Raw genomic sequence first — 24,198 nt, forward strand, 5'->3', positions numbered from 1 at the left:
CAGGTTTCTAAACCACCAAGAAAATAGAGCTGATACAGGATGTGGTTCAGCTCCCCGGTGAGTTTCTTTTCCCTTCCCTACACCTCAGTGTCAAACCTCCACCGACCGCAGCCGGCGGAGCCTCACCCACCCAGGGCCTTCAGCAGTCCGCATTTGCTTGTCCAACTCCGAAGCGTGCCAGTTACTAGAAAAGCACTTACCGCAAGCCTGGCATTCGGCTATGGTGTTTCGCAAAAAAGATGTTTCCTTGACCTTTAGAAATGGGAAGGGGAAAAAAAAAAGATGGAAAAGGAGTACCTGATGTATAATCCAGGAATGAAAGAATCCATGAGTGGCAAACTATTAAACAGAACCTAAAGGAATGTTAACACAGCCCTGGGTGGCTCCCATTCTGCCTGGAGCCCTGGTGTGTTTATCACCCGATGGCCCATTTTCAGAGCCCTTCCAGCAGAGCCCCAGCGCGGCAGGCTGCACGGGGCCACCTGAGGTCTGGCTCCAGGCCCTTCCCTGCCTCTGCAGGCCTGCAGCTCTATCAGCTCCAACAGAGAGCGTCCCTGTTATAGGGCTTTTCTTATGCTCCACCCAGCTTGTTACCTGCTGTCTCAGAAGATCCTTCACCTCTCCCAGTAGTTGGTTTAGTTGTGACATCTGCCCCAAGAACTGCCGATTAAAGTCTCCTGTAGGAACAGTGGAAGGAAAGGAGCATCAGAAAGTGACAGCTATTTCTACAGTGACTCAAAAACAAATGATTTCCCAGAGAATTATCACGATGAAAAACTCAGGGTATGAGAATTTAACATCAGGTAAAATTCATCTAATTTGCCTAAAAGATAATGATGCCGCTGCTCTAGTTAGTCCAAATTCCTATGAGTTATACAAACACAAGTGCAATGAAGATACCTCTTGCCCTGGACTTTGGCACAAAAGCCTGATTTCTGTAGACACTTCCTACAGGACTGCCCTGCTGACAGCCCACCCTTCAGGGATAGGACCCAGCCCATCACGGGCCTGGGGGTTTATTGATGGAGGTGAGCAAACGGCCCGAGAACACACACCTGTGTTTGTGGTGGCCAGTGGCTCGCTCTGCTGCAGGAAGCAGTCTTGCAGGCTGGCCACCTGGATCAGCGAGCCTCTCACCACCAGCTTCAGCTCTTCCAAAGAGTCCTGGAAGAAATTGGATTCATACCACACATTGCTGGTGCCATTCAAAAGCCAGTGGGCATGCAGACTCACAATTTTCATAACACAGTAGGCCTGAATACTTGGACTCTGACATCTTACATAATTTTGTGGGTTTGCATTTTTTCCTGACGCCCGAGAGCCCTGCCCTTCTGACTGAGGCAAATACGGAAGCAGCCAGCAGCTTCGGAGAGTGCTGGCATCCAGTGTGGTCTTGATGAGAGTTCATCAAGGTGACTTGGAGAAAGGAAAAGGCCCTTTTCCTTCATGGTAAACAAGTTCTTTTGTGGTAGGAGCCTTTTAATTGTCTGTTTATGAAGTTTAGACTGCAATGAGTAAGACATTGATCTCAATTTTAAACACTATTATTTTTAGGATGTCTTGGCTCTAGGTTTTAGCAAAGTCTCTGGTTTCCCTGGATTATGAGAAAGAATACACAGTATATTCTATGATGTATATTTTTGTATATTTTCATGTATTTTCACATTACTGGATGATAACAATCATTCATTGTTAGTCATCAAGTTAATATTCTCACCCCTTAATTTTGTAGCTTTTACCTGTACCCATTATTTTATACACAGATGATAGAAAATGTTTATGTTAACTGCTGATGTAAGATCTTCATCCTTATTTTAGATATGAGTGCGCTGAGGATTTTCAGAGGGACTCTGATTTTCAATTTAGTTAAGAGGTATGCAACACGTTTTATGTAACAGATATTGTGTTGGAACCAGACCATAAGCTCTATGGAGGCCATGACTATTTTGCCAACTATGGGATACATAATGCCTAGAATGTGCATATTGACTGACTGACTGAGTAAATGAGAAGATGAATATGAAGATAGAGCACTGTGGTCCTTGCTGACAATCTAAGGAAGTAGAATTTTGGGGGAAAAAAAAATCCAAAAAATTCCATCTATTTCTGATGGAATTTTAGAAATTGATTTATTTGGTGGTGGATACTAATTTATGAAATAGAGACATAATTTCTGACTGTCATTCTGACTATCTGGGCTACTTTGGGGATTCAGAAATAAAATTTAGCATATCTCTCCATTAATTTTTTTCTCTTTCTATAAATCTACACTATATCTATCTATCTATCTATCTTCTCTCTCTCCAAACCTAGATTTTAGTCTTGAAATTTCTGCTTGAAAATGCTGTCTATATTTTAAGCACAAATTCTAGTATCTGATTCACAGTTTTTATATCAGTATCTAAAGTTTCTCAGCATTCCTAGTTATAACCGAAATTGCTGTTCATAACCTGCTTCTTTGTACAAAGGGCTCAGAACACCTTGGTACTGGGTTGGCCAAAAAGCTCGTTCAGAGTTTTTCCATAACATTGTGCAGAAAAACGCAAATCAACTTTTTGGCCAACACTATACAAGCATATATAAATTAGTTAAAGCACATATAATGAAGTGCTAAGTGCTACTGCTAAGTCACTTCAGTCATGTCCAACTCTGTGCGACCCCATAGACGGCAGCCCACCAGGCTTCCCCATCCCTGGGATTCTCCAGGCAGGAACACTGGAGTGGGTTGCCATTTCCTTCTCCAATGCATGAAAGTGAAAAGTGAAAGTGAAGTCGCTCAGTCGTGTCTGACCCTCAGCGACCCCATGGACTGCAGCCTTCCAGGCTCCTCCATCCACGGGATTTTCCAGGCAAGAGTACTGGAGTGGGGTGCCATTGCCTTCTCCACATATAATGAAGTAATGAAACACAAATGGAAAATTGTGATTGTGATAAATAAGACAACAACAATATGGGCCACAGTGGATGAACATGGTTATTGATTTTGGTACTGACTTCCATATCAGATGAAATTCAGGAACTATGACCAGTTATAATAATAATTGGAAAAGACAAAGAATACTAATTATTTATAGGAAATGGAGTATTTCCTATAAATAACAAAATTATATTTTGCTTTTTAACAAAATTATAGAAGAAATATATGTGGCAATTTCTACAGTAGGTGCAATGACATAATATAAAAAATACCATCAACATGGCATAAAACAGAAGACAGAAGTGATGTGATATGTAAGGCCTCATGGAAGTAAGTTGGCAATAAGGTTCTTTTTTGTTAGAGATGCTGTAGGAAGACCTATGGAAAATGTTGTTCCTGGTGCTTGGCAAGTTTCAATCATTCTTTTTTACTTCTATTAAAAATTATAATTTTATGAAAGATTAAAAATAGATCATCTTACTGCCCTAAGATAGTTTAAAAGTTTTTGCTATTCCTTTTCTACTTTATAATTATATGCCCAAAGTCTCCATTTACCTAAAGGAGTAGCTCTCAATTTTGACTTCACATTAGAATCAGTATTTTTAAAAGGACTGATGCCGAGGCACCACCTCCATAGACTCTGTGATTTGTCTGGAGTGTGGGCCATCTAGCAGTTGGTTTTTAAGTGCAGTAAGTGATTCTAATATGCAGTCAGAATTAGATCCATTCTTGACCTCAGCCCACTCATCTGCATTCTCAGAAACCATCTTTCCACTTTGGAGATGGTCTGTGGGTTCTTACGTGTGCCTTCCTCTGGAAAGTCCTCAGTTCCACAGCCTCGGGACTCTGGGCGAGGCCGGAAAAGGCTCTGGGGAGGTTGTGGATGGAGTCCACGCGGGTGCAGTCCAGGAACAGCTCCACGGAGCCGGCCCCCCGGTGGAGGTTGGTCAGTCTCAGCAGCAGCCTGTGCCTCCTGCCGTCAGCCAGCTGCAGGTTGTTGAAAACCACCAGGTGAATCCTCCCGTCGTTCTTCAGGTAACGGAGGACGGCTGGAACCAAGCACGGACCAATGAATGACGAGAGAAGCGAAGAGGGGCTGACTCTGTGCCAAACAGCCTCCAGGTGACAATGACAAGGCCAGGTCAGCAGAAAGATGCAAGCAAGTCAGAACCATAAATGTTCAATGTGTTGTGTGCACTGGCCACCCACTGTTGCTGGGGATGTTTTGTGCTCATGAGAAGAGACGATAAGTAGTAAATTTGAAAACAAACAATATAATTTCAGTTAATGATGAGTACACTGAACAAGCAGAACACACTGAAAGTCAACTCACATCCAAGTAAGCTCCTGAGGGCACGAATTCATTAATTCACCAACGTTTCCTGAGTACTACTATGGGGCTGGGTGCTGTCCTTCATTGTTTTAAACACTTATATTCTATTCATTGCAACCCTATGAAACTGGACTTGACTACAGGTGAGGAAAGTGAAGCTCAGATAAGTGAAGTAACTTGCTCAAGGATATAGTAAGTGACAGGACTAGAATTTAAAGCCGAATGTGATTTATTCCATGGCTAAAGAATGCTAGGCCTGGATGGGGTTTTGTAAGCATATGTTGAATCAGGTGTAATCTGTTGTATTATCCCTCAGTAGAACCTATTTTCAAATTTTAACAATGCTCAGTTAGAAAACCAAAGGTATCCATGGATGCAAAAGGAAGACTCCATGGGAGAGCCACTGCCTTACATAAAAAGATATTCTCAGTATTATGTGGAGTGAAAAAAAGTTACAGGTCAGTATAGGTTTGCTCCCCAAAAAACTATGTATGTATGTACATATAGTATACACACAGATACAGAAAATTAGAAGAAAATATTTGTATGGTCATTTCTGGGTGCTTGGCGATATATGTTTCTTTTTTCTTCATTTTCATTGTCTGATCTTTCTATACAAGAAACTTATGCATTATTTATATAATTCAAAAAAGTAAAAAAAAAAAAAAGAAGAATTCCACTTGTAAACCCAGAGTGTGCTACAATCAATGTGTATGATTCACAGCAAGCAACTGGGACCATCTCTCTTCGGGTGCCTCTTCTGTGAAGTGTAAATGCCAACTTGGTGCTGCCCAGACAGGAATAGCCATTTATGCTGCAGTACTGCCAGAGAAAATAACCACCACTATGAAATTTAAGGGTGTTTTTGAAGACTTCCTCCAAATACATTCGACTTTCTAGGTCGATTTCCCCACCCTTCTAGAATCTGACTAGATTTGCTTTTCCATTTGACCATGGCTGGAGTGGGAGTTGGCAGCTGGCATCTGGGTCCGTGGTATAGAAAGAAACGAGGAGGAGTCAGGAGATCTTCCCTCATGCCCATGGGATCACCACCACTTGCTTACTGAGAGAGAAGGATTGGTGAGACCTGGCAGGACAGACTGCCTAGAAGGCCTGTCTATGACTATAGGGCAACACTATGCTTCCTGAAGCAAAGTATTGGTAAGACTTAAATGTGGAATGAGGACAAAGAAAATAGATGTGGGTAGACTTCTTGAGGTATTTTAAATACGGGATACAACAGTATTTTTACCCTCTTTTTTAAAATATTGTTGAGAATTTATAATAGTAACAGCATGGCTTGAAATTTGAGGCATAAAGTACACAAAAGGGGGTAAATTGAGCCCAAACATATGCACTAATTCAATATTTTAAAACCTCCATCCCTTTACTTTTGAAATAGTTTTGTAAATCCCCAGCATTTTTACAGGCCAATGAAAACACTACTCAGACCACCAGACTTCAACCTGGTCACAGACACACACACACACTCAGGATCTCCTTATTTTCCTTTCGGCCACAACCTCTGTTCCTCATATTAACAGTTTAAGAGGATACATAGAGAAGCTTAAAACAAATAGTCGTGGTTTTTCTCCCCCAGCTGAGATTTCTGGTGGAATTCAAAGGAGACATATTTTAGTGGACCTCTTGCCTGCTTTTAGCAGGCCTTCCAGGCCATGTGGGTCATGATTTATTTTCATAACTGAATCGCTAAGTTTAGTTTTATAAATACTACCTAATGGAGTAATTTCCACCTAAGAGGTGCTCATTAAATGTTGTGAATATGAAATTTCAATGAATAATTAGATGACTGCATTGAAAGCTTTTCACATATAAATTGAAAAGTTTAGCAAGTGGCAATTTAACATCTACTGCAGACAGCCAAACCTGCTACTGTGTTCAGGCTGTCATTTAAGGGCATTCCACACTTCTGCCTTGCTTTGCATTGCACTGCGACACTGAAATAAGTTCCTCCCGCTCCCAGATCTTGCGACAAGAGCAAGAGGGGAGAAAAAAAAAAGGAAAAGAATTATGGAAACTTCCATCTTCGCAAGGTCTGTTAGCAGAAAAATTATCAAGGGCTTCGACATTTACTACGCTTCACACTTGATCCAATAATTCTCATTTTGCTTATGGCTTTCATTTTTCTTTTTTATTGCAAGTTCCTTACTTCAGTGCTTCTATACTTATTTTAGCTTCAGAGCTGTAACATTACCCAGAGGGTCAACAGGCACCTGCTCAGAAAACACATTTCCCCACCAGTCATACTGAGCCTAGAGGCAGACTCAAGCCAGGAGTCCGCGACCTGGGACACTCCCTGAGCTTCTTCAGAAGCAGCACCGTCAGAAGGGAGAGAACAGACCCAGTTCCCATCTTCTCTCTCTGTCCCCCTTACCAGTGCTCACCTCACCCAATCTTAGCCCCCTCCCCGCCACACATACACACACAGGGGAGCAGAACAGAGGGGAGAATACTAGTCAGCCAGCAGGACATCACTTTGCCTCCAGAAGGAATGAAAAGTCAGGCCTGGGAGCTGGAAGGAGCAGTCTTCTTTCCGCTCCATCCCACCCCTGCCCCTCAGCACCCCAGGGAGCACTGCACTCAGGAAAACAGCCGTCACTGGGGACAGCTCTGCTTCTTCAGCTAAGGCACATTCCGTTCTGCTTGTTTCTCACGGAAACAAGTTGACCTGGTGATTTCAACCTGCTTCTTTCTCAGGATGAGCACCAAGAACCCATCTGATTAGAACAAAAGGCTGCAGGTCTTCAAACACATTTCTGTCTCTACGCTGTTCCATCTCTGGGTTTCTCTGCCAGATTCCTGACTCATCTTCCTGTTCAGGGTCTTTTCCTGTGCAGGTTTTCTGGGCGGACAGCTTGAGATGTCTACACGACTGTTCTGATCAAACGATTGCCTTCTCAGTGCAACACACAAGCGAGCCAATGGAATCCTTCACTAGCTCCCTAGTGGTTCCCAATTAATGTGTAACTTATCCCAGGACTGGCCTAACCTTCTAGCCACCTTCCATTCTGCTGATCACTGCCAAGCTGGACAACCTGTTTTAACAACTGGTTTTCATGCCTCTCTAGCTTTATCCAGCCTCTCTCATCCTTTTCTTTCTGTGCAGAGTGTTCTCTTCTCCATCCCTCTCCTTCCTGCTCTATCACTGCTACAAATCGAAAGCCAAGATCCAGCTCAAATGCACCTGACTCCCTCTAGTCCTCCATCTTCACCATGACTGGAAGTTATCTGCCTCATTCATATTCCCTTCGGAGAAGGCAAAGACAGCCCACTCCAGTACTCTTGCCTGGAAAATCCCATGGACAGAGGAGCCTGGTAGGCTGCAGTGCATGGGGTTGCGAAGAGTCAGACATGACTGAGCGACTTCACTTTCACGTATTGGAGAAGGAAATGGCAACCCACTCCAGTGTTCTTGCCTGGAGAATCCCAGGGATGGGGGAGCCTGGTGGGCTGCAGTACTGGGTCGCAGAGAGTGGGACCGACTGAAGCGACTTAGCAGCAGCAGCAGCAGCAGCAGCAGCATATTCCCTTAGCACTTTCTCAGTGCTTTGCTAGGTGTACTTTTCCAGCCAAAACTCAGATACTTTAATCCCTGTGTGACCCTGTGCCTAAAGAGTCCAGTTCTTAAACTATTAAAAGGAGTTAATAAAAGCTGTCCTTCCTTTTTCATTTTCTGTTCAGTGGTGGTCAAATAAGAAAACGCAAAACTATCAGCTGCTATACTATTTATCTTCTCTACTACAGCATAAACTCTTGGGATAAGAAGTCTATTTCTTACTAATTTCCCCATACACCACAGCATCTGAGAACACCAAATACAATTGTTTGTTGAATGAAAAATAGATTCTTGAGTATAGAGTATTCTTGTGTTTACTCTGACTTTTTAAAACCCACAGTCTTTAAAAAAAAGAGCAGTTTCTATTGGTTTACTTATATAAATCCTTCCCTTATAAACTTAGCATCTTTGTGTACTTGAGAATCTGGAGCCTGGTTTTATGGCTACATTTCCATGTCCGGGTACTAGCCTAACAGAGGAACCACATAACCCCGCCTGATTAAATGCCATCGCAGTGACTGCTAGGAGAGGAAGCAGCAAACACAAGCAATGAAGATTTGAAATATTGCTATCTACTTGAGAAAGAATTTTCAAAAGGTGCTTTTTGAAAAGTGGATGGACATGGTAGTCAAAAATATTATGATGTGTTGAATGTCAAGGCTATGAAGCAGGATGCCAGCTTTAAAGAACTGGAAACGATAATATTTTGTCTGCTTGGGCTAAGGAGTTCAGAGTGACGTGGCCTGCCCAGGCAGCAAACTCGGCAAGGTAGTCCGGGGCCTTCTGCTTTGCTTGGCAAATGGCTTTGCTCTTTGGCACTTTTAAAGATATGATGAAAGCCGCTGCTGTTAACCTTTCCTCTTCTTCTTAAATAATTGTATATTAAAAAAGCCTTCTTGCCATTAATGTCTCTTGTGATGGATGTTCTTGTTTGCCTTGACTCATTTGTCTTTATGCCCTACACACTGGATCTTTGTAACTTTAGTGCTTTGGAAATACATATAAAAGGAAAACCATCAAATTGCTTTTCCTGAAAGTACTGTGGGTGACTCCCAGGTGTGATAAATGCAGTATGTGTGTTTGGAAATTTTTTTATAGCAGTTTCAACCAATGTAAAGCTTACAGAATCCACACAAGGCAAAGAAACCAGCCAGTGAAAGGAAGCACAGCAAGTATAATGAACTTCTGCAGAGGGCTCTATGCTTGGATAAGGTATGAGGCATCACTACACATCTACCTGGTAGGGGAGAAAGTTGTAAGTGTGCACAGAATCCCAAGGTCACCTTAGAGGAGACAGTTTTAAGTGTGCACAGAATCCTAAGGTCACCATAGAGGACAAAATTACAAAGCAACTTTGATGCCCATGAAACTCTCTCTAGCCTTAGCAGAGCCACAGAATATTAGCATTATAAGTCATCCAGCTTAATATCTCACTCCACAAATCCCTTCAATAAAAATGTAGCCTCTACCAGCACATTTCCAGTAACAAAGAACTCATTACTTTGCAGAAAAACCCATTTCACTTTTGGAGTGCTCCCCAAGATTTTCCTAATTCAGAGCCAATATCTGTTTCCTCTGCCTTCCACCCGTGTGTCCTAATTTTACTCTTCAGGACTATAGACAGATTTAATCTTATCCTCAATCGAAGTGATACTCTTCAAATATTTTTAAGGCAACTTTCATCTCTCTCATGTCTTCTGTTTGGCGCCTTGATTTCTCCAGTTCCTTTAACTTTTTGACCTGTGATGTGGTATTAAAAAAAAAAAAACCACAGGACACAGAAAGGTGCCAGTTTAGTGACTCTCTTCAAAGTAATCTCTGACTTGACCATGTCCCTATGAAATGTGCTCACAACCAGACAGAGTATGCTAGATGTGGCTGGATAATTAAGAATCCAGGGGGACTACTAGCTTCCACAAATCTGGTCACATGTACATATTCATGTACAATTAATAGAGGAAAACAATAGAAAGGGAATGACTAGAGATCTCTTCAGGAAAATTAGTTTTACCAAGGGAACATTTCATGTAAAGATGGGTGCAATCAAGGACAGAAATTGTATGAACCAAACAGAAGCAGAAGATATTAAGAAAAGGTGGCAAGAATACACAGAAGATCTATACAAAAAAGATCTTCATGACCCAGATAACCACGATGGTGTGATCACTCACCTAGATCCAGACATGCTGGAATGCAAAGTCAAGTGGGCCTTAGGAAGCATTACTACAAACAAAGCTAGTGGAGGTGATGGAATTCCAGTTGAGCTATTCCAAATCCTGAAAGATGATGCTGTGAAAGTGCTGCACTCAATATGCCAGCAAATTTGGAAAACTCAGCAGTGGCCACAGGACTGGAAAAGGTCAATTTTCATTCCAATCCCAAAGAAAGGCAATGCCAAAGAATGTTCAAACTACCACTCAACTTCACTCATCTCACATGCTAGCAAAGTAATGCTCAAAATTCTCCAAGTCAGGCTTCAACAGTATGTGAACCATGAACTTCTAGATGTTCAAGCTGGATTTAGAAAAGGCAGAGGAACCACTCTATTATACGGAGTGAAGTAAGCCAGAAAGTAAGCCAGAAAGAAAAACACCAATACAGTATACTAACACATATATATGGAATTTAAAAAGATGGTAACGATAACCCTGTATGCGAGACAGCAAAAGAGACACAGATGTATAGAACAGTACTTTGGACTCGGTGGGAGAGGGCGAGGGTGGGATGATTTGGGAGAATGGCATTGAAACATGTATAATATCATGTGTGAAACGAATCACCAAAAAATAAAATAAAATAAAAATATTATTCTCAAAAAAAAAAAAAAATGCCAACATCCGTTGGATCATCAAAAAAGCAAGAGAGTTCCAGAAAAACATCAACTTCTGCTTTATTGACTATGCCAAAGCCTTTGACTGTGTGGATCACAAACTGTGGAAAATTCTTCAAGAGATGGGAATACCAGACCACCTTACCTGCCTCCTGAGAAATCTGTATGCAGGTCAAGAAGCAACAGTTAGAACTGGACATGGAACAACAGACTTATTCCAAATCAGGAAAGGAGAACATCAAGGTTGTATATTGTCACCCTGCTATTTAACTTATATTCAGAGTATATCATGTCAAATGCCAGGCTGGAGGAAGCACAAGCTGGAATTAAGATTGCCGGGAGAAATAGCAATAATCTCAGATATGCAGATGACACCACCCTTACGGCAGAAAGTGAAGAGGAACTAAAAAGCCTCTTGAAAGTGAAAGAGGAGAGTGAAAAAGTTGGCTTAAAACTCAACATTCAGAAAACTAAGATCATGGCATCTGGTCCCATCACTTCATGGCAGATAGATGGGGAAACAGTGGAAACTGTGAGGGACTTTGTTTTCTTAGGCTCCAAAATCACTGCAGATGGTGACTGCAGCCATGAAATTAGAAGACGCCTGCTCCTTGGAAGAAAAGCTATGACAAACCTAGACGGCATATTAAAAAGGAGAGACATTACTTTGCCAACAAAGATCCGTCTAGTCAAAGCTATGGTTTTTCCAGTGGTCATGTATGGATGTGAGAGTTGGAGTATAAAGAAAGCTGACTGCCGAAGAATTGATACTTTTGAATTGTGGTGTTGGAGAAGACTCTTGAGAGTCCCTTGGATGGCAAGGAAATCCAACCAGTCCATCCTAAAGGAAATCAGTCCTGAATATTCATTGGTAGGACTGATGCTGAAACTCCAATACTTTGGCCACCTGATGCAAAGAACTGACTCACTGGAAAAGATCCTGATGCTGGGAAAGATTGAAGGCAGGAGGAGAAGGGGACGTCAGAGGATGAGATGGTTGGATGGCATCACCGATGTGATGGACATGAGTTTGAGCAAGCTCCAGAAGTTGATGACAGACAGGGAGGCCTGGTGTACTGTAGTCTGTGGGGTTGCAAAGAGTTGGACACGACTGAGGGACTGGACTGAACTGACTGAACTGAAAATTTAAGAAACTTTTTAAAAAGCTGCATCACCTTATCTGTTTATTCATTCAGCAAACATTTTTGAGCAACTAGTTAGTGCCAGGCACTGAGCTCAACACTGGGTGGTTCTTAACACTGTTGATTAGAATGCTTAGGGTGTTGTTCTTGTTGTTGAGTCGCTCAGTCATGTCCGATTCTTTGTGACCCCATGGACTGCAGCATGCCAGGCTTCTGTGTCCTTCACTATCTCCCAGAGTTTGTTCAAACTCATGTGCCATTGGTGATGCCATCCAACCATCTCATCCTCTGCCTCTGTCTTCTCCTCCTGCCTTCAATCTCCTAGCATCAGGTTTTTTTCCAATGAGTTGGCTCTGCATCAGGTGGCCAAAATATCGGGGTTTCAGCTTCAGCACCAGTCCTTCCAATAACTATTCAGGACTGATTTCCTGTCCAACTCTCACATCCATACATGACTACTGGAGAAATCATAGCTTTGACTAGATGGACCTTTGTCAGCAATGTGATGTCTCTGCTTCTTAATATGCTGTCTAGGTTTGTCATAGTTTTTCCTCCAAGGAGCAAGCATTTTTTAATTTCATGGCTGCAGTCACCATCTGCAGTGATTTTGGAGCCCAAGAAAATAAAAGAAGTCTCTCACTGTTTCCATTGTTTCCCCATCTATTTGCCATGAAGTATGGGACTAGATACCATGATCTTAGTTTTTGGGTCTCCCACAACCTATGTATCTGCAATTTACTTTTCACTACTAGAGAAAGGATTTACATTTATTATTGTTAAATTTCATCTGATTGTGGCTTGTTGTATCAGGTTGGTAAGACCTTGGAAATCTTGATGATGGCATCCTGTATGTTCAACGGTCTTTTCCAGTTTTGTGCCAATTGCAAACATTACGAAATACTGTCCATGTTTTCACCCAAGTCACTGATTCACTGAAAAGTTCAATGCCGAAGACAAAGCCTTGTCAGAAAACACTACATACTTTGCTACGAGGCAACTTACCAACCCCCAATAGTACTATTTATCTGGCTCATTCTTTTTTTACATTATTCAGAAAGGTATAGTAAGTGACTTCATAAAACTGATTAAAAAGTTTAGGACTTAGTTTTAGTAAATCTATCCGCCTTCAAATAACCCTAGCTTTCTTTCCCAGGAAATCCCCAAAGGTATGAATAATAATACAACCCTCTGGGAGTTTGTCTGAAAGTTCATGAAAATTCTTTGCACTTTCTGCATATGACCACTTTAAAACTAAGCTCATTCAATGGTGCCTAGTAAGAATGTAGTGAAAGTTAAAAGGGAAAATGAGCACTGAACCTGCAGTACAGCCTTACTTCACTGTAATGGCTCCATAAAGAAATAGTATTATAAGTGTCTCATTTTTCCCCTTCAGTATTTCGTTCAGAATTCTAACTATTTTTTTTTGGCTATACAACATGGTTTTCAAGATCTTAGTTCTCTGGCCAGGGACTAAACCTGGGCCCTTGGTAGGGAATGCTCAGACTCCTAACCACTGGACAAGGAATTCCAGAATTCTAACTTTTAAACCCTTTCATCTCTTTCAAATTTTATCTCTCATTAGCCTGCAGGCTTCAGAACAACCACTCTGAGCTATCTGACTTCTCCTATCGCAGGCTGAGGAGCTCGGCTGGCTCTGTCTAGTCATTACCACCAGTTCTTAGAGCTCCCTTCATTTCCACAGCACCAAGTTGTGTTTCTGTGACTGTCAAATTTAGGCTGAAGAAGCAGTCTTCATGCTTTTTCTGAGAGGTGAGGCTTTCGCTAAGGCAAGCCAAGAGTTCACCAACTCATCAGTTTTGGAAGACAGTTTCTTAAATAGTAGAGAGATGTCTCTGTCTGTCTATCTATCTAATATAGGAATCTGAAATTTTTATTGAGCTTCACAGCCTAAAAAAGTTATTATACTTTATATAAGTCAGTTTCTGCAATCACCCTGAAAGGTAGCTATTATCACCCTCACTTTAGAGATAGTAAATTGAGGTTAAGAGCGATTCAGAGATGTTTTCATGGTGACACAGTTGTTAAGACTTTTAACTGTGTCTCAAACTCAGGATACTACCTGCAAAGTTGTCTCTATGCCAGATTCAAGAAAATCAATCATATCTTCTACCCAGCCCCGGTGGTTTCTACAGAATGCGCATTTCTATCAAGATTATATCACCTGTGTTACCAATAATCTGATAGATCATTTCTATCAGAAACACTATCTGCATTTCTTTTAAATCTTTATCCAAACGGTCTTCAACACTCATTCACTCAAAAGCGATTCTGAGCCAGACCTACTAAGTAACAGACATTGGATACATCTAGAATTTCCACAACAGTGAATGTTTTTCTTAGCAAAGCTACTCTTCTCAGCCTCCATTTATTCTACTCAGTCTCTTCATGAGACACTTCCACGTACAGGGCACTGAGCTATGTGCTGCAGCAGATAGGGGAGCTGAGGGATGCTTGGTCCCTGCCTTAAGGGGGCTTATAACCAGCTGGAGAAAAGGCATATAAGTCATTCAAATCCAAGGCAAATTAAGAGTCGTGGAGGTGCGAAGTTATAAGGAAAGGTGTTAGGAGAAATTTGAGATGTGCCTTGCATGTGGAAAATTTCAGTATCTGGAGATGGTGCAGGGCAGGCAACGGGGGCAGCAGAGGGCAAGAGCAAAAGCACAGAAAAGGAGAGACAGCACGTGTGGGTCCAGGGAACCACAGTTAAATCCATCCCATGGAAGCATAGGCTGCATGGATGGCTGGAAGGACCGATAAACTGGAAAGGCTGGTTGGGAGTCAGGCAGCGGAAAGCCCTGAATGCCCAGCAGGGATGTGTGTATCTTACTCAGTTTGGGATGGGAAGTCACTCTAGGTCTCTGGGGTCAGATATAACTAGATCCAAGTTATGCCTTGTGAACAGTAATGAGGCAGCTATGAGAAGATGACTTGGAGAGTGAGAAACAGAGAGTTCAGTTCAGTTGCTTAGTTGGGTCCGACTCTTTGTGACCCCTTGGACTGCATCACGCCAGGCTTCCCTATCACCAACTCCCGAAGCTTGCTCAAACTCATGTCCATTGAATCGGTGATGCCCTCCAACCATCTCATCCTCTGTGGTCCCCTTCTCCTCCTGCCTTCAATCTTTCCCAGCATCAGGGTCTTATCCAATGACTCAGTTCTTTGCATCAGGTGGCCAGAGTATTGGAGTTTCAGCTTCAGCATCAGTCCTTCCAATGAAATTTCCTTTAGAAATCAGACTGGTTGGATCTCCTTGCAGTCCAAGGGACTCTCAAGAGTCTTCTTCAACACCACAGTTCAAAAACATCAGTTCTTTGGTGCTCAACTTTCTTTATGGTCCAACTCTCACATCTATACATGACTACTGAAAAAAACCATAGCTTTGACTAGATGGACCTTTGTCAGCAATGTGATGTCTCTGCTTCTTAATATGCTGTCTAAGTTTGTCATAGTTTTTCTTCCAAGCAGCAAGCATCTTTTAATTTCATGGCTGCAGTCACCATATGCACTGATTTTGGAGCCTAAGAAACAGAGTCACAGAGAAACAGAGAGCCCAGTGGCAAACTCCCTTCTTTGCAGCTCTCATGGGAAATGCTAGAGTTTCTCTTAAGAGCTCATCTAGGGCCCAGATGACCAAACCTTGCTCTTTGACACCATCTGTGCAGATGCCCTCTCCCAAACCATAACTTTAATAGGGGTAAAGATGTATCCTATTTCCTACTCCAGTGTTTTTAGTCACAAGAGATATATCTTGAGTTCTTCTGTGTCATTACTCTCCGTGAAGATCAGCTGAGGCGAGTCAGCTGAATGATGACTGGGGTTCACCTTCCAGGATGGTGATTCTTCCCCACCCTCCACAGATCACAGCAGGGGTGCAGGGTCACCCGAAGGGTCAGGCCACCAAAGATGTCCTCTTGCCCTTTGTGATCTCTTGCTCGCCTGGTCCCTGCTTCACCTACTCCCTACTCACATGACTGTGCTCACCCCCACCCCAACTAGTGACTGTTCTAATCCTTAGGCCAGGACAACTCCAGCAGCTGGTTTACTAAATTTATTACTGTAACAGGGAAGAATCAATTCTGACTCCTGTTGGATCTGATTCTTTGACTTTAACCTTTGCTTTCTGTTGCTTTTGTTATTATAATCATAGATAATGGCCTCCCTCAGGGAACACGGTCCCTCTGCCCGAATGTTAAAGTGTCTGTGTTGAGCTCACAGGGAAACAATCAGACTCTACCCATCTGTGCATGGCTGCAGAAAAGAAGTTAACATAACCTCTCCTGTTCTGCAAAATAAGTGGTCTTTTTACTTTACTTCCTCACCTCCTCTCCCACTCTGTTCCATAAAACAAACTGGCATCCAGACCCTGAAAAGATGATTTTTTGGAGACAACACTCTGCCATCCTCTCGGTCTGCCAGCTTTCTGAATAAAGTCATATTCCTTGCCTTGACACCTGTCTCATGATTCACGGGCCTGTCATGTGGTGAGCAGAGTGAACTTGGACTCAGTAACATACATCTGCGTTTAATTAAGCTGAGGTCATTAATCTGAGGGGGCTGTGAGAGATGTGTCCCAGCTGCTGGTTTCCCTGGTAACTGACAGTCAACCTGATGTCAGTTCCCCCTACAAATGGTAGCCTCCGTATCTCCCTGAACGGCCGAGATTGCTGCCATGTCCTGCCTGCTGTCTGTCAGATACAGTGGGATGTCTCTCCAGGACCTTTTGCTGCAGACTTGTAAGCGCTCCTTTCCAGTAAACCAATGATGTCTGGGCTGTTTGTTAACTCTTGAGGTTGGGCAACAAGACGTACAGGTGCCCAGGATGCAACCCAACACCACCTCTGAACACCTCCACAGGGAGTTACAACCACACACCACATCTTTTTCTTGGGCCTGATGGACCCACTGACTTCTCTTTCTTGTTCCAGTCAGAATGCGCTGCTGCTCCTTCCGAGACCTTTCAGTGATGGCAGATTTCTGCATTTTTTCCTACTGCTCCAGGGAAACTTGTATGTCAAATTCTTCAACTCTCACAATTCTGCTGCTGCTGCTGCTAAGTCACTTCAGTCGTGTCCGACTCTGCGCGACCCCAGAGACGGCAGCCCACCAGGCTCCCCAGTCCCTGGGATTCTCCAGGCAAGAACACTGGAGTGGGTTGCCATTTCCTTCTCCAATGCATGAAAGTGAAAAGTGAAAGTGAAGTCGCTCAGTCATGTCCAACTCTTAGCGACCCCATGGACTGCAGCCCACCAGGCTCCTCCATCCATGGGATTTTCCAGGCAAGAGTACTGGAGTGGGGTGCCACTGCCTTCTCCGCTCACAACTCTAATTCTGGTATAAATTTCTCTTCGTTTTCTGAGAATTGTCATAGGACTCCTTTATAAAAAAAATTTTTTTTTCTAAGAGCTATTTATCTTTTCTAGTAGGCTGGCAGGTGGAGAGGAATTCACAACCATTTCCTCTTTTTTCTCCTTTAACATGGAAATCAGCTGGTATTAACAGTTGACTCACTGCTGCTGCTGCTGCTGCTAAGTCGCTTCAGTTGTGTCCGACTCTGTGCGACCCCATAAATGGCAGCCCACCAGGCTCCCCCGTCCCTGGGATTCTCAAGGCAAGAACACTGGAGTGGGTTGCCATTTCCTTCTCCAATGCACGAAAGTGAAAAGTGAAAGGGAAGTCGCTCAGTCATGTCCGACTCTTAGCGACCCCATGGACTGCAGCCTTCCAGGCTCCTCTGGTTGACTCACTGATGACTCTTCAAAGGAAAAACATCTACCTGCCCAAGCATTCCCCCAGCCTCTACAGAGCAAATAGAAAGAAATCAGTGCAGGCGGAGGGGGGAGTTTCTTCCTGTTTTTCCACTATGGCAGATTTAGAAGTAGAGTGAGATTCAGCGAGAGTGAAAACCTAGAGGCAGAGCTCTTCACTCTACCGAAGGTCTTTTAGCCGCCAAGCTGAGTGAGCTAAAAGAAAAACCTTCCAGAGTATTTAAAATAGTTTAGATAGCTTCTTAAAAGGGAAGCTCCTCCTTTAAAGAGCAGGGTGGTTTTTACATATCATAAACTGAGTAGCTTGGGTTCTCAGAAGACAAGCTGTTCCTTCAGTAGATCTGAGGCAAAATGGGGTTATCAGAACCACGGTAGAGAGATGGGGGAAATGACCTCCCAGCATGGCTTCAGGTGGGGCAAAGGGAGCAGGAATGGTTGAGCCATCGGCTAAATCATGAGCCAGGTCCCCCAACTCTTTCCATGATCTGAAACTGCACCTCAGCCCCTGAGATGCCATGAGGAACAGAGAAAGCAGACTTGAGAGTGGGCTGGAAGTGGGAGGAGGGAAGGAGGATATTGGAAACGGACAGAAAAGAAGCCACTAAAAGCCCATTCCTTTTTGCTTTTAACTCTATTGTCCTATGAACGCTAAGAATTAGGGGTTTCTTTCAGTTCCTAACACCTGCAGCTTTAAGTGTTCAATCACAATTAGAGTCTGAGAGTCTGAAGTGCTCGAAGGATCTCCTTTATAAAGTAAATTGAAATAAATAAAAAAAAATCTCTGCAGGAAGGACCAATCCTCCTCTTTTTTTATTAAAAACATCAGGCAGCACAGACACGTATCTGTCACATTCCTCAATAAGCAGGAACAGGTGCTGTCCCCAGGGCACGGGTGGAAGAGGAGGAGCTGAAAAAACAGTGACCTTTTTCTCCTGGAGTCATTTCTTAGTATACCGTAGTAACTCACTTTGACAGTGAAACATTTGACAGCTGGGGCAACAACCAAGTGACAGATCTGTGTAAATTGGCACAAAACAGGTAGAAAAGAGAGCTGTTCATTTAGCTCCACCTGTGAGATATATTGTCTCCGTCAAGTCCAGGCGCCGCTTGCAGAGCTAGGAGTTAAGTCTGCCACATGCCTCTACGGGAGCATAAAAATGAGTGAGTAACTATTATAGGCTGAGTGCTGTGTTCCCCTCAAGTTCATGTGCTGAAGCCCCCGTCCTCAGAGTGATGGTAGAGGAAGTGCTCTGGGTGGGAATTCGGTTTAGACGAGGTCATGAGGGTAGGGCCCTCCTGATGGCATCGGTGTCCTTATAAGAAAAGGAAGACAGAGTTTTCTCTTTCTCTCTCTCCACTAGTACACACCGAGGAGAGGCCACGAGAAGGTGGCCATTTACAAGTCAGCACTCAGGCTCCCACCAGGCACCCAATCTGCTGGCAGCTTGACCTTGGACTTCCCAGTCTCCAGTACTATGGGAAATTAAAGTCTATTGCTTAAGCCACAGACTTTACGGAGTTTATGGTATGTGTTACAGCAGATCGAACTAATACAGTGGCTTAATTGCGCTGGGTCCTGTCCCTTCAGGAACTGGATCCAGAATAACATGAGGATGGGGCAATGTCAAAGCGCATTTTGGCCACAGGCAAGTCTTCCTTCTTTCTCCCGATATCAACTCACCCTCCCTATACAGGTAAATGTACCAGTAGAAGAATTTGGTATTGAAAGCTGAAATGAATGGTGGATGGAACCACCTGAACGAAAGAAGACCCCCCGCCCCCAAATTCTGGAAGAGGCAGAGAGGATTTTTAAGAAAATCATTTCTACAAATTTGCTTACCTTTATTTAAACGTCCCATGACAGTAAATTCAAAATATTTGCTGTGGTCAGCTGAAGAGTAAAGGCCAAAGATGGTGGCTGAGCTTTTTGACTGCAGCTTGAAGGTGGAGATCACGTAGAGCTCGTTCAGAGTGGGATCTGTCAGGATGGGCTGCAGAACACTCGGGTTCAGCCTCTGGCTGGCAGATGGGAGAAGGTCAAAGACTGGGGAGAACAGGAAGACAAGGACAATCAGTGAAAGTTTAACTTACAGACAAACATGGTTTTTGTTTTTGTTTTGTTTTGTTGTTTTTGAGGGGGGACAATTTTCACAGTAAGCTATGAAGTAAGCTGATATTAGAATCATTTTTCCACATTGTCAAACTTGCCAGTTGTCTCTTATCACTCTATGGTGACTGGATATTTGAACCAGAAGAAATATAGCACAATATTCATCACCAAGTTATAGACCCCAAGAGAAGACAAAATTTGCAAACCCATTTTGCCTGAAGAAGTGACTCTGAAAATGCCCACCAGGAAAAGCACTAAATGTTTAGCATGCGGGGGATTGGGAAAGAACATGGGCTTCCCAGGTGGGGCTAGTGGTAAAGAACCCACCTGCCAGTGTAGGAGACATAAGAAATGATGCAGGTTTGATCCTTGGATTGGGAAGATCCCCTGGAGGAGGGCATGGCAGCCCACTCCAGTATTCTTGTCTGGAGAATCCCATGGACAGAGGAGGCTGGCAGGCTATAGTCCATGGGGTCGCAGAGAATTGGACATGACTGAAGCAACCTTAGCATGCATGCATGCATACAGGTAAGAGCATCCAAGTCACTGTTTTCCTTATGTCCCCTAGTAGTGAATTTCTGCCTTGGGATCCCTCATGTGCCTCCTGGATCAAATCCAGCTGTCTATTCCTGGTCAGTAATCAATGACACGGGGAATGCCATGGAAAGCATGGATGTGGTGGGAGATACAGTGTCAACAAAACAATTTGCTACCTTTGTGGGACCTAAGTGCACCTTTGTGCATTTACAGTTCTCCAGTATTTCTCTGCTAAGAAATTGTGACTCTGACCATGTGGAAACAAAATGGAAACAAGACAGTACAATGTGCTTTCTATTTCTTGACTGTATAACCTGACAGAGTTGGTCTACAAAATCTAGAATCTAAATTTATATTGTACAAGTTGCTTTTGATACAAGCCAGCTGCACTTTTAAACTTTATGAAAGCAATAAAAAAGTGTGTCCAGTTAATTTCAAAGGCAAAGGCCAAATTTGGGTAACTCTGACTAGACTTACCTAGTGTTTCTTTTGGTTTATGCAAAATTGTTTGAACAATCCCACAGCCTGCAAGAACTTCAGGCTCCAGAGCTGTTTTCTGGATATAATAATCTGGTTACTAAAGATGGTCATAGTATCCGTAATTTATAAAGAGTTCTTACAAATCAATGAAATAAGCATCCTAACAGAAAAAAAAATGGGCACGTAACATGAAAAAACAATTTATAGAAAAAGTATTACAAGGGCAAATAAGTACACAAATAATGTGTTCACATGCTTAACTAATGATGAAGGAATTGCTAACTTAAATATCAAGGTAGGGCTTCCCTGGTGGTCCAGTTAAGAATATACCTGCCAACACAGGGGACACTGGTCCGATCCCTGCTCTGAGAAGATCCCACATGCTGCAGGGCAACTAAGTGTGTGTGTGTGTGTGTGTGTGTGTGCACCACAACTACTGAGCCAGTGCTCTAGAGCTCGCAAGGCACAACTCATGAGCCCACACACCGCAACTCCTGAAGCCTATGTGCCAAGAGCTTGTGCTCCTCAAAAGAGAACCCACCACACTGAGAAGCCTGCAGAGTGCAAGGAAGGGGAGCCCCCGCTCACTGCAACTAGAGAAAGCCCTTACACAGCAATGAAGACACAACACTGCTGCTGCGTCGCTTCAGTCGTGTCCGACTCTCTGCGACCCCAGAGACGGCCGCCTACCAGGCTCCCCCGTCCCTGGGATTCTCCAGGCAAGAACACTGGAGTGGGTTGCCATTTCCTTCTCCAATGCATGAAAGTGAAAAGTGAAAGTGAAGTTGCTCAGTCGTGTCCAACTCTTAAATAAATAAACATTAAAAACACGCATTAAGGTATTATTTCCCTCATCAAATTGAAAACAATAAATACAACAATACCCAACTGTTAGTGAGAATTCGGGGAACTGGGTACTCATATACCGGTGGGTAAAGATTTACACTAGAATAAACACTTTGAAGCCAGTTTAAAAAACAGTATCAAAGACCCTAAGACACACATGCTCTTTGATTTAGTGACTCTACTAAAGCAATTTATCTTAAGAAAATAATGGATAACACAGTAATGTATTTAGGTACAAAGAGATTCACCACCAGTATTAATTCTAAAGCTTCTATGTAGGAAGGAGTTACGTGAAAATCTAATTGGAAGAGGTGGGAAACCTGGATCTTTGCTGGCATAGCATTTCGCCTCTCTTTACCAGAGATGGTAGGGTTTGACAGAGATTACAGGGGTTCAGCCATCCCAAACCATCCTGTGGCACTACAAATGTTCAATAAATTATTTACAATTTCAAACCACTGGAAACAATCAACTGTCCTATGCTAGAGCCCAGGCTAAATATATTTTATGCTGTGCTTAGTCTCATCCAACTCTTTGTCACCCTATGAACTGTAGCCAGACAGACTCCTCTATCCATGAGGATTCTCCACGCTAAAATACAGGAGTGGGTTGTCATGCCCTCCTCCAGGGTATCTTCCCAACTCAGGGATAGAACCCAGGTCTCCCGCAGTTTCTTTATTGCAGGCGGATTCTTTACCATCTGAGCCACAAGGGAAGCCCAAGAATACTGGAGTGGGTAGCCTATCCCTTCTCCAGGGGATCTTCCCAACCCAGGAAGTGAACCAGAGTCTCCTGCATTGCAGGTGGATTCTTTACCAGCTGAGCTACCCAGGAAATTTTGGTCCACCCAAAAAGAGTAATACTATCAAAAACGGTAATGCAGCTGAATACTTACATATGGAAAGATGCTCATGATATATTATGGGGAGAAAGATTATCACAGTAATCCAACTCTATGCCCCGACCAGTAATGCTGAAGAAGCTGAAGTTGAACGGTTCTATGAAGACCTACAAGACCTTCTAGAACTAACACGCAAAAGAGATGTCCTTTTCATTACAGGGGACTAGAATGCAAAAGTAGTAAGTAAAGAAATACCTGGAGTAACTGGCAAATTTGGCCTTGGAGTACACAGAATGAAGCAGGGCAAAGGTTAATAGAGTTTTGCCAAGAGAACGCACTGGTCATAGCAAACACCCTCTTCCAACAACATAAGAGAAGACTCTACACATGGACATCACCAGATGGTCAACACCGAAATCAGATTGATTATATTCTTTGCAGCCAAAGATGGAGAAGCTCTATACAGTCAGCAAAAACAAGACCGGGAGCTGACTGTGGCTCAGATCATGAACTCCTTATTGCCAAATTCAGACTTAATTGAAGAAAGTAGGGAAACCACTAGACCATTCAGGTATGACCTAAATCAAATCCCTTACAATTATACAGTGGAACTGAGAAATAGATTCAAGGGATTAGATCTGATAGACAGAGTGCCTGATGAACTATGGACGGAGGTTCATGACATTGTACAGGAGACAGGGATCAAGACCATCCCCAAGAAAAAGAAATGCAAAAAGGCAAAATGGCTGTCTGAGGAGGCCTTACAAATAGCTGTGAAAAGAAGAGAAGTGAAAGGCAAAGGAGAAAAGGAAAGATATATCCACCTGAATGCAGAGTTCCAAAGAATAACAAGGAGAGATAAGAAAGCCTTCCTCAGAGATCAGTGCAAATAAATAGAGGAAAACAATAGAATGGGGAAAACTACAGATCACTTTAATAAAATTAGAGACACCAAAGGAACACTTCATGCAAAGATGGGCACAATAAAGGACAGAAATGGTATGGACCTAAAAGAAGCAGAAGATATTAAGAAGAGGTGACAAGAATACACAGAAGAACTGTACAAAAAAGATCTTCACGACCCAGATAATCACGACAGTGTGATCACTCACCTAGAGCCAGACATCCTGGAATGCAAAGTCAAGTGGGCCTTAGGAAGCATTGCTACAAACAAAGCTAGTGGAGGTGATGGAATTCCGGTTAAGCTATTTCAAATCGTAAAAGATGATGCTGTGAAAGTGCTGCACTCGATATGCCAGCAAATTTGGAAAACTCAGCAGGGACCACAGGACTGGAAAGGATCAGTTTTCATTCCAATCTCAAAGAAAGGCAATGCCAAAAAATGCTCAAACTACCGCACAATTGTACTCATCTCACATGCTAGCAAGTAATGCTGAAAATTCTCCAAATCAGGCTTCAACAGTACATGAACTGTGACCTTCCAGATGTTCAAGCTGGATTTAGAAAAGGCAGAGGAACCAGAGATCAAACTGCCGACATCCGTTGGATCATCGAAAAAGCAAGAGAGTTCCAGACAAGCATCTACTTCTGCTTTATTGGCTGTGCCAAAGTCTTTGACTGTGTGGATCACAATAAACTGTGGAAAATTCTGAAAGAGATGGGAATACCAGACCACCTTACCTGCCCCCTGAGAAATGTGTATGCAGTTCAGGAAGCAACAGTTAGAAATGTACATGGAACAACAGACTGGTTCGAAAAAAGGAAAGGAGTACATCAAGGTTGTATATTGTCACCCTATTTATTTAACTTATATGCAGAGTACATCATGAGAAAACGCT

General features: G+C 42.9%; 1 protein-coding gene and 1 long non-coding RNA gene across 2 annotated transcripts in view; one reads left to right on the forward strand and one right to left on the reverse strand.

Annotated features, from left to right (window-relative positions):
- The window catches only part of THBS4 (thrombospondin 4), a 53,717-nt gene that overhangs the window by 23,944 nt on the left and 5,575 nt on the right, over window positions 1–24,198 (reverse strand). The window contains exons 2-6 of the mRNA XM_006053983.4: window positions 19,426–19,629; window positions 3,719–3,966; window positions 1,056–1,164; window positions 595–677; window positions 201–252 (exon numbers count right to left, since the gene is read on the reverse strand). Of these exons, the coding sequence (XP_006054045.4) occupies window positions 201–252; window positions 595–677; window positions 1,056–1,164; window positions 3,719–3,966; window positions 19,426–19,629 (696 nt within the window). The remainder of the gene's footprint in view (window positions 1–200; window positions 253–594; window positions 678–1,055; window positions 1,165–3,718; window positions 3,967–19,425; window positions 19,630–24,198) is intronic.
- On the forward strand, window positions 16,423–16,883 carry LOC123328236. The gene is made up of 2 exons (XR_006543046.2): window positions 16,423–16,553; window positions 16,746–16,883. It is a non-coding gene; the product is annotated as an uncharacterized LOC123328236 (long non-coding RNA).

This window comes from Bubalus bubalis, chromosome 11 (assembly GCF_019923935.1).
Source record: "Bubalus bubalis isolate 160015118507 breed Murrah chromosome 11, NDDB_SH_1, whole genome shotgun sequence".
NCBI classification, from domain to species: Eukaryota; Metazoa; Chordata; class Mammalia; order Artiodactyla; family Bovidae; genus Bubalus; species Bubalus bubalis.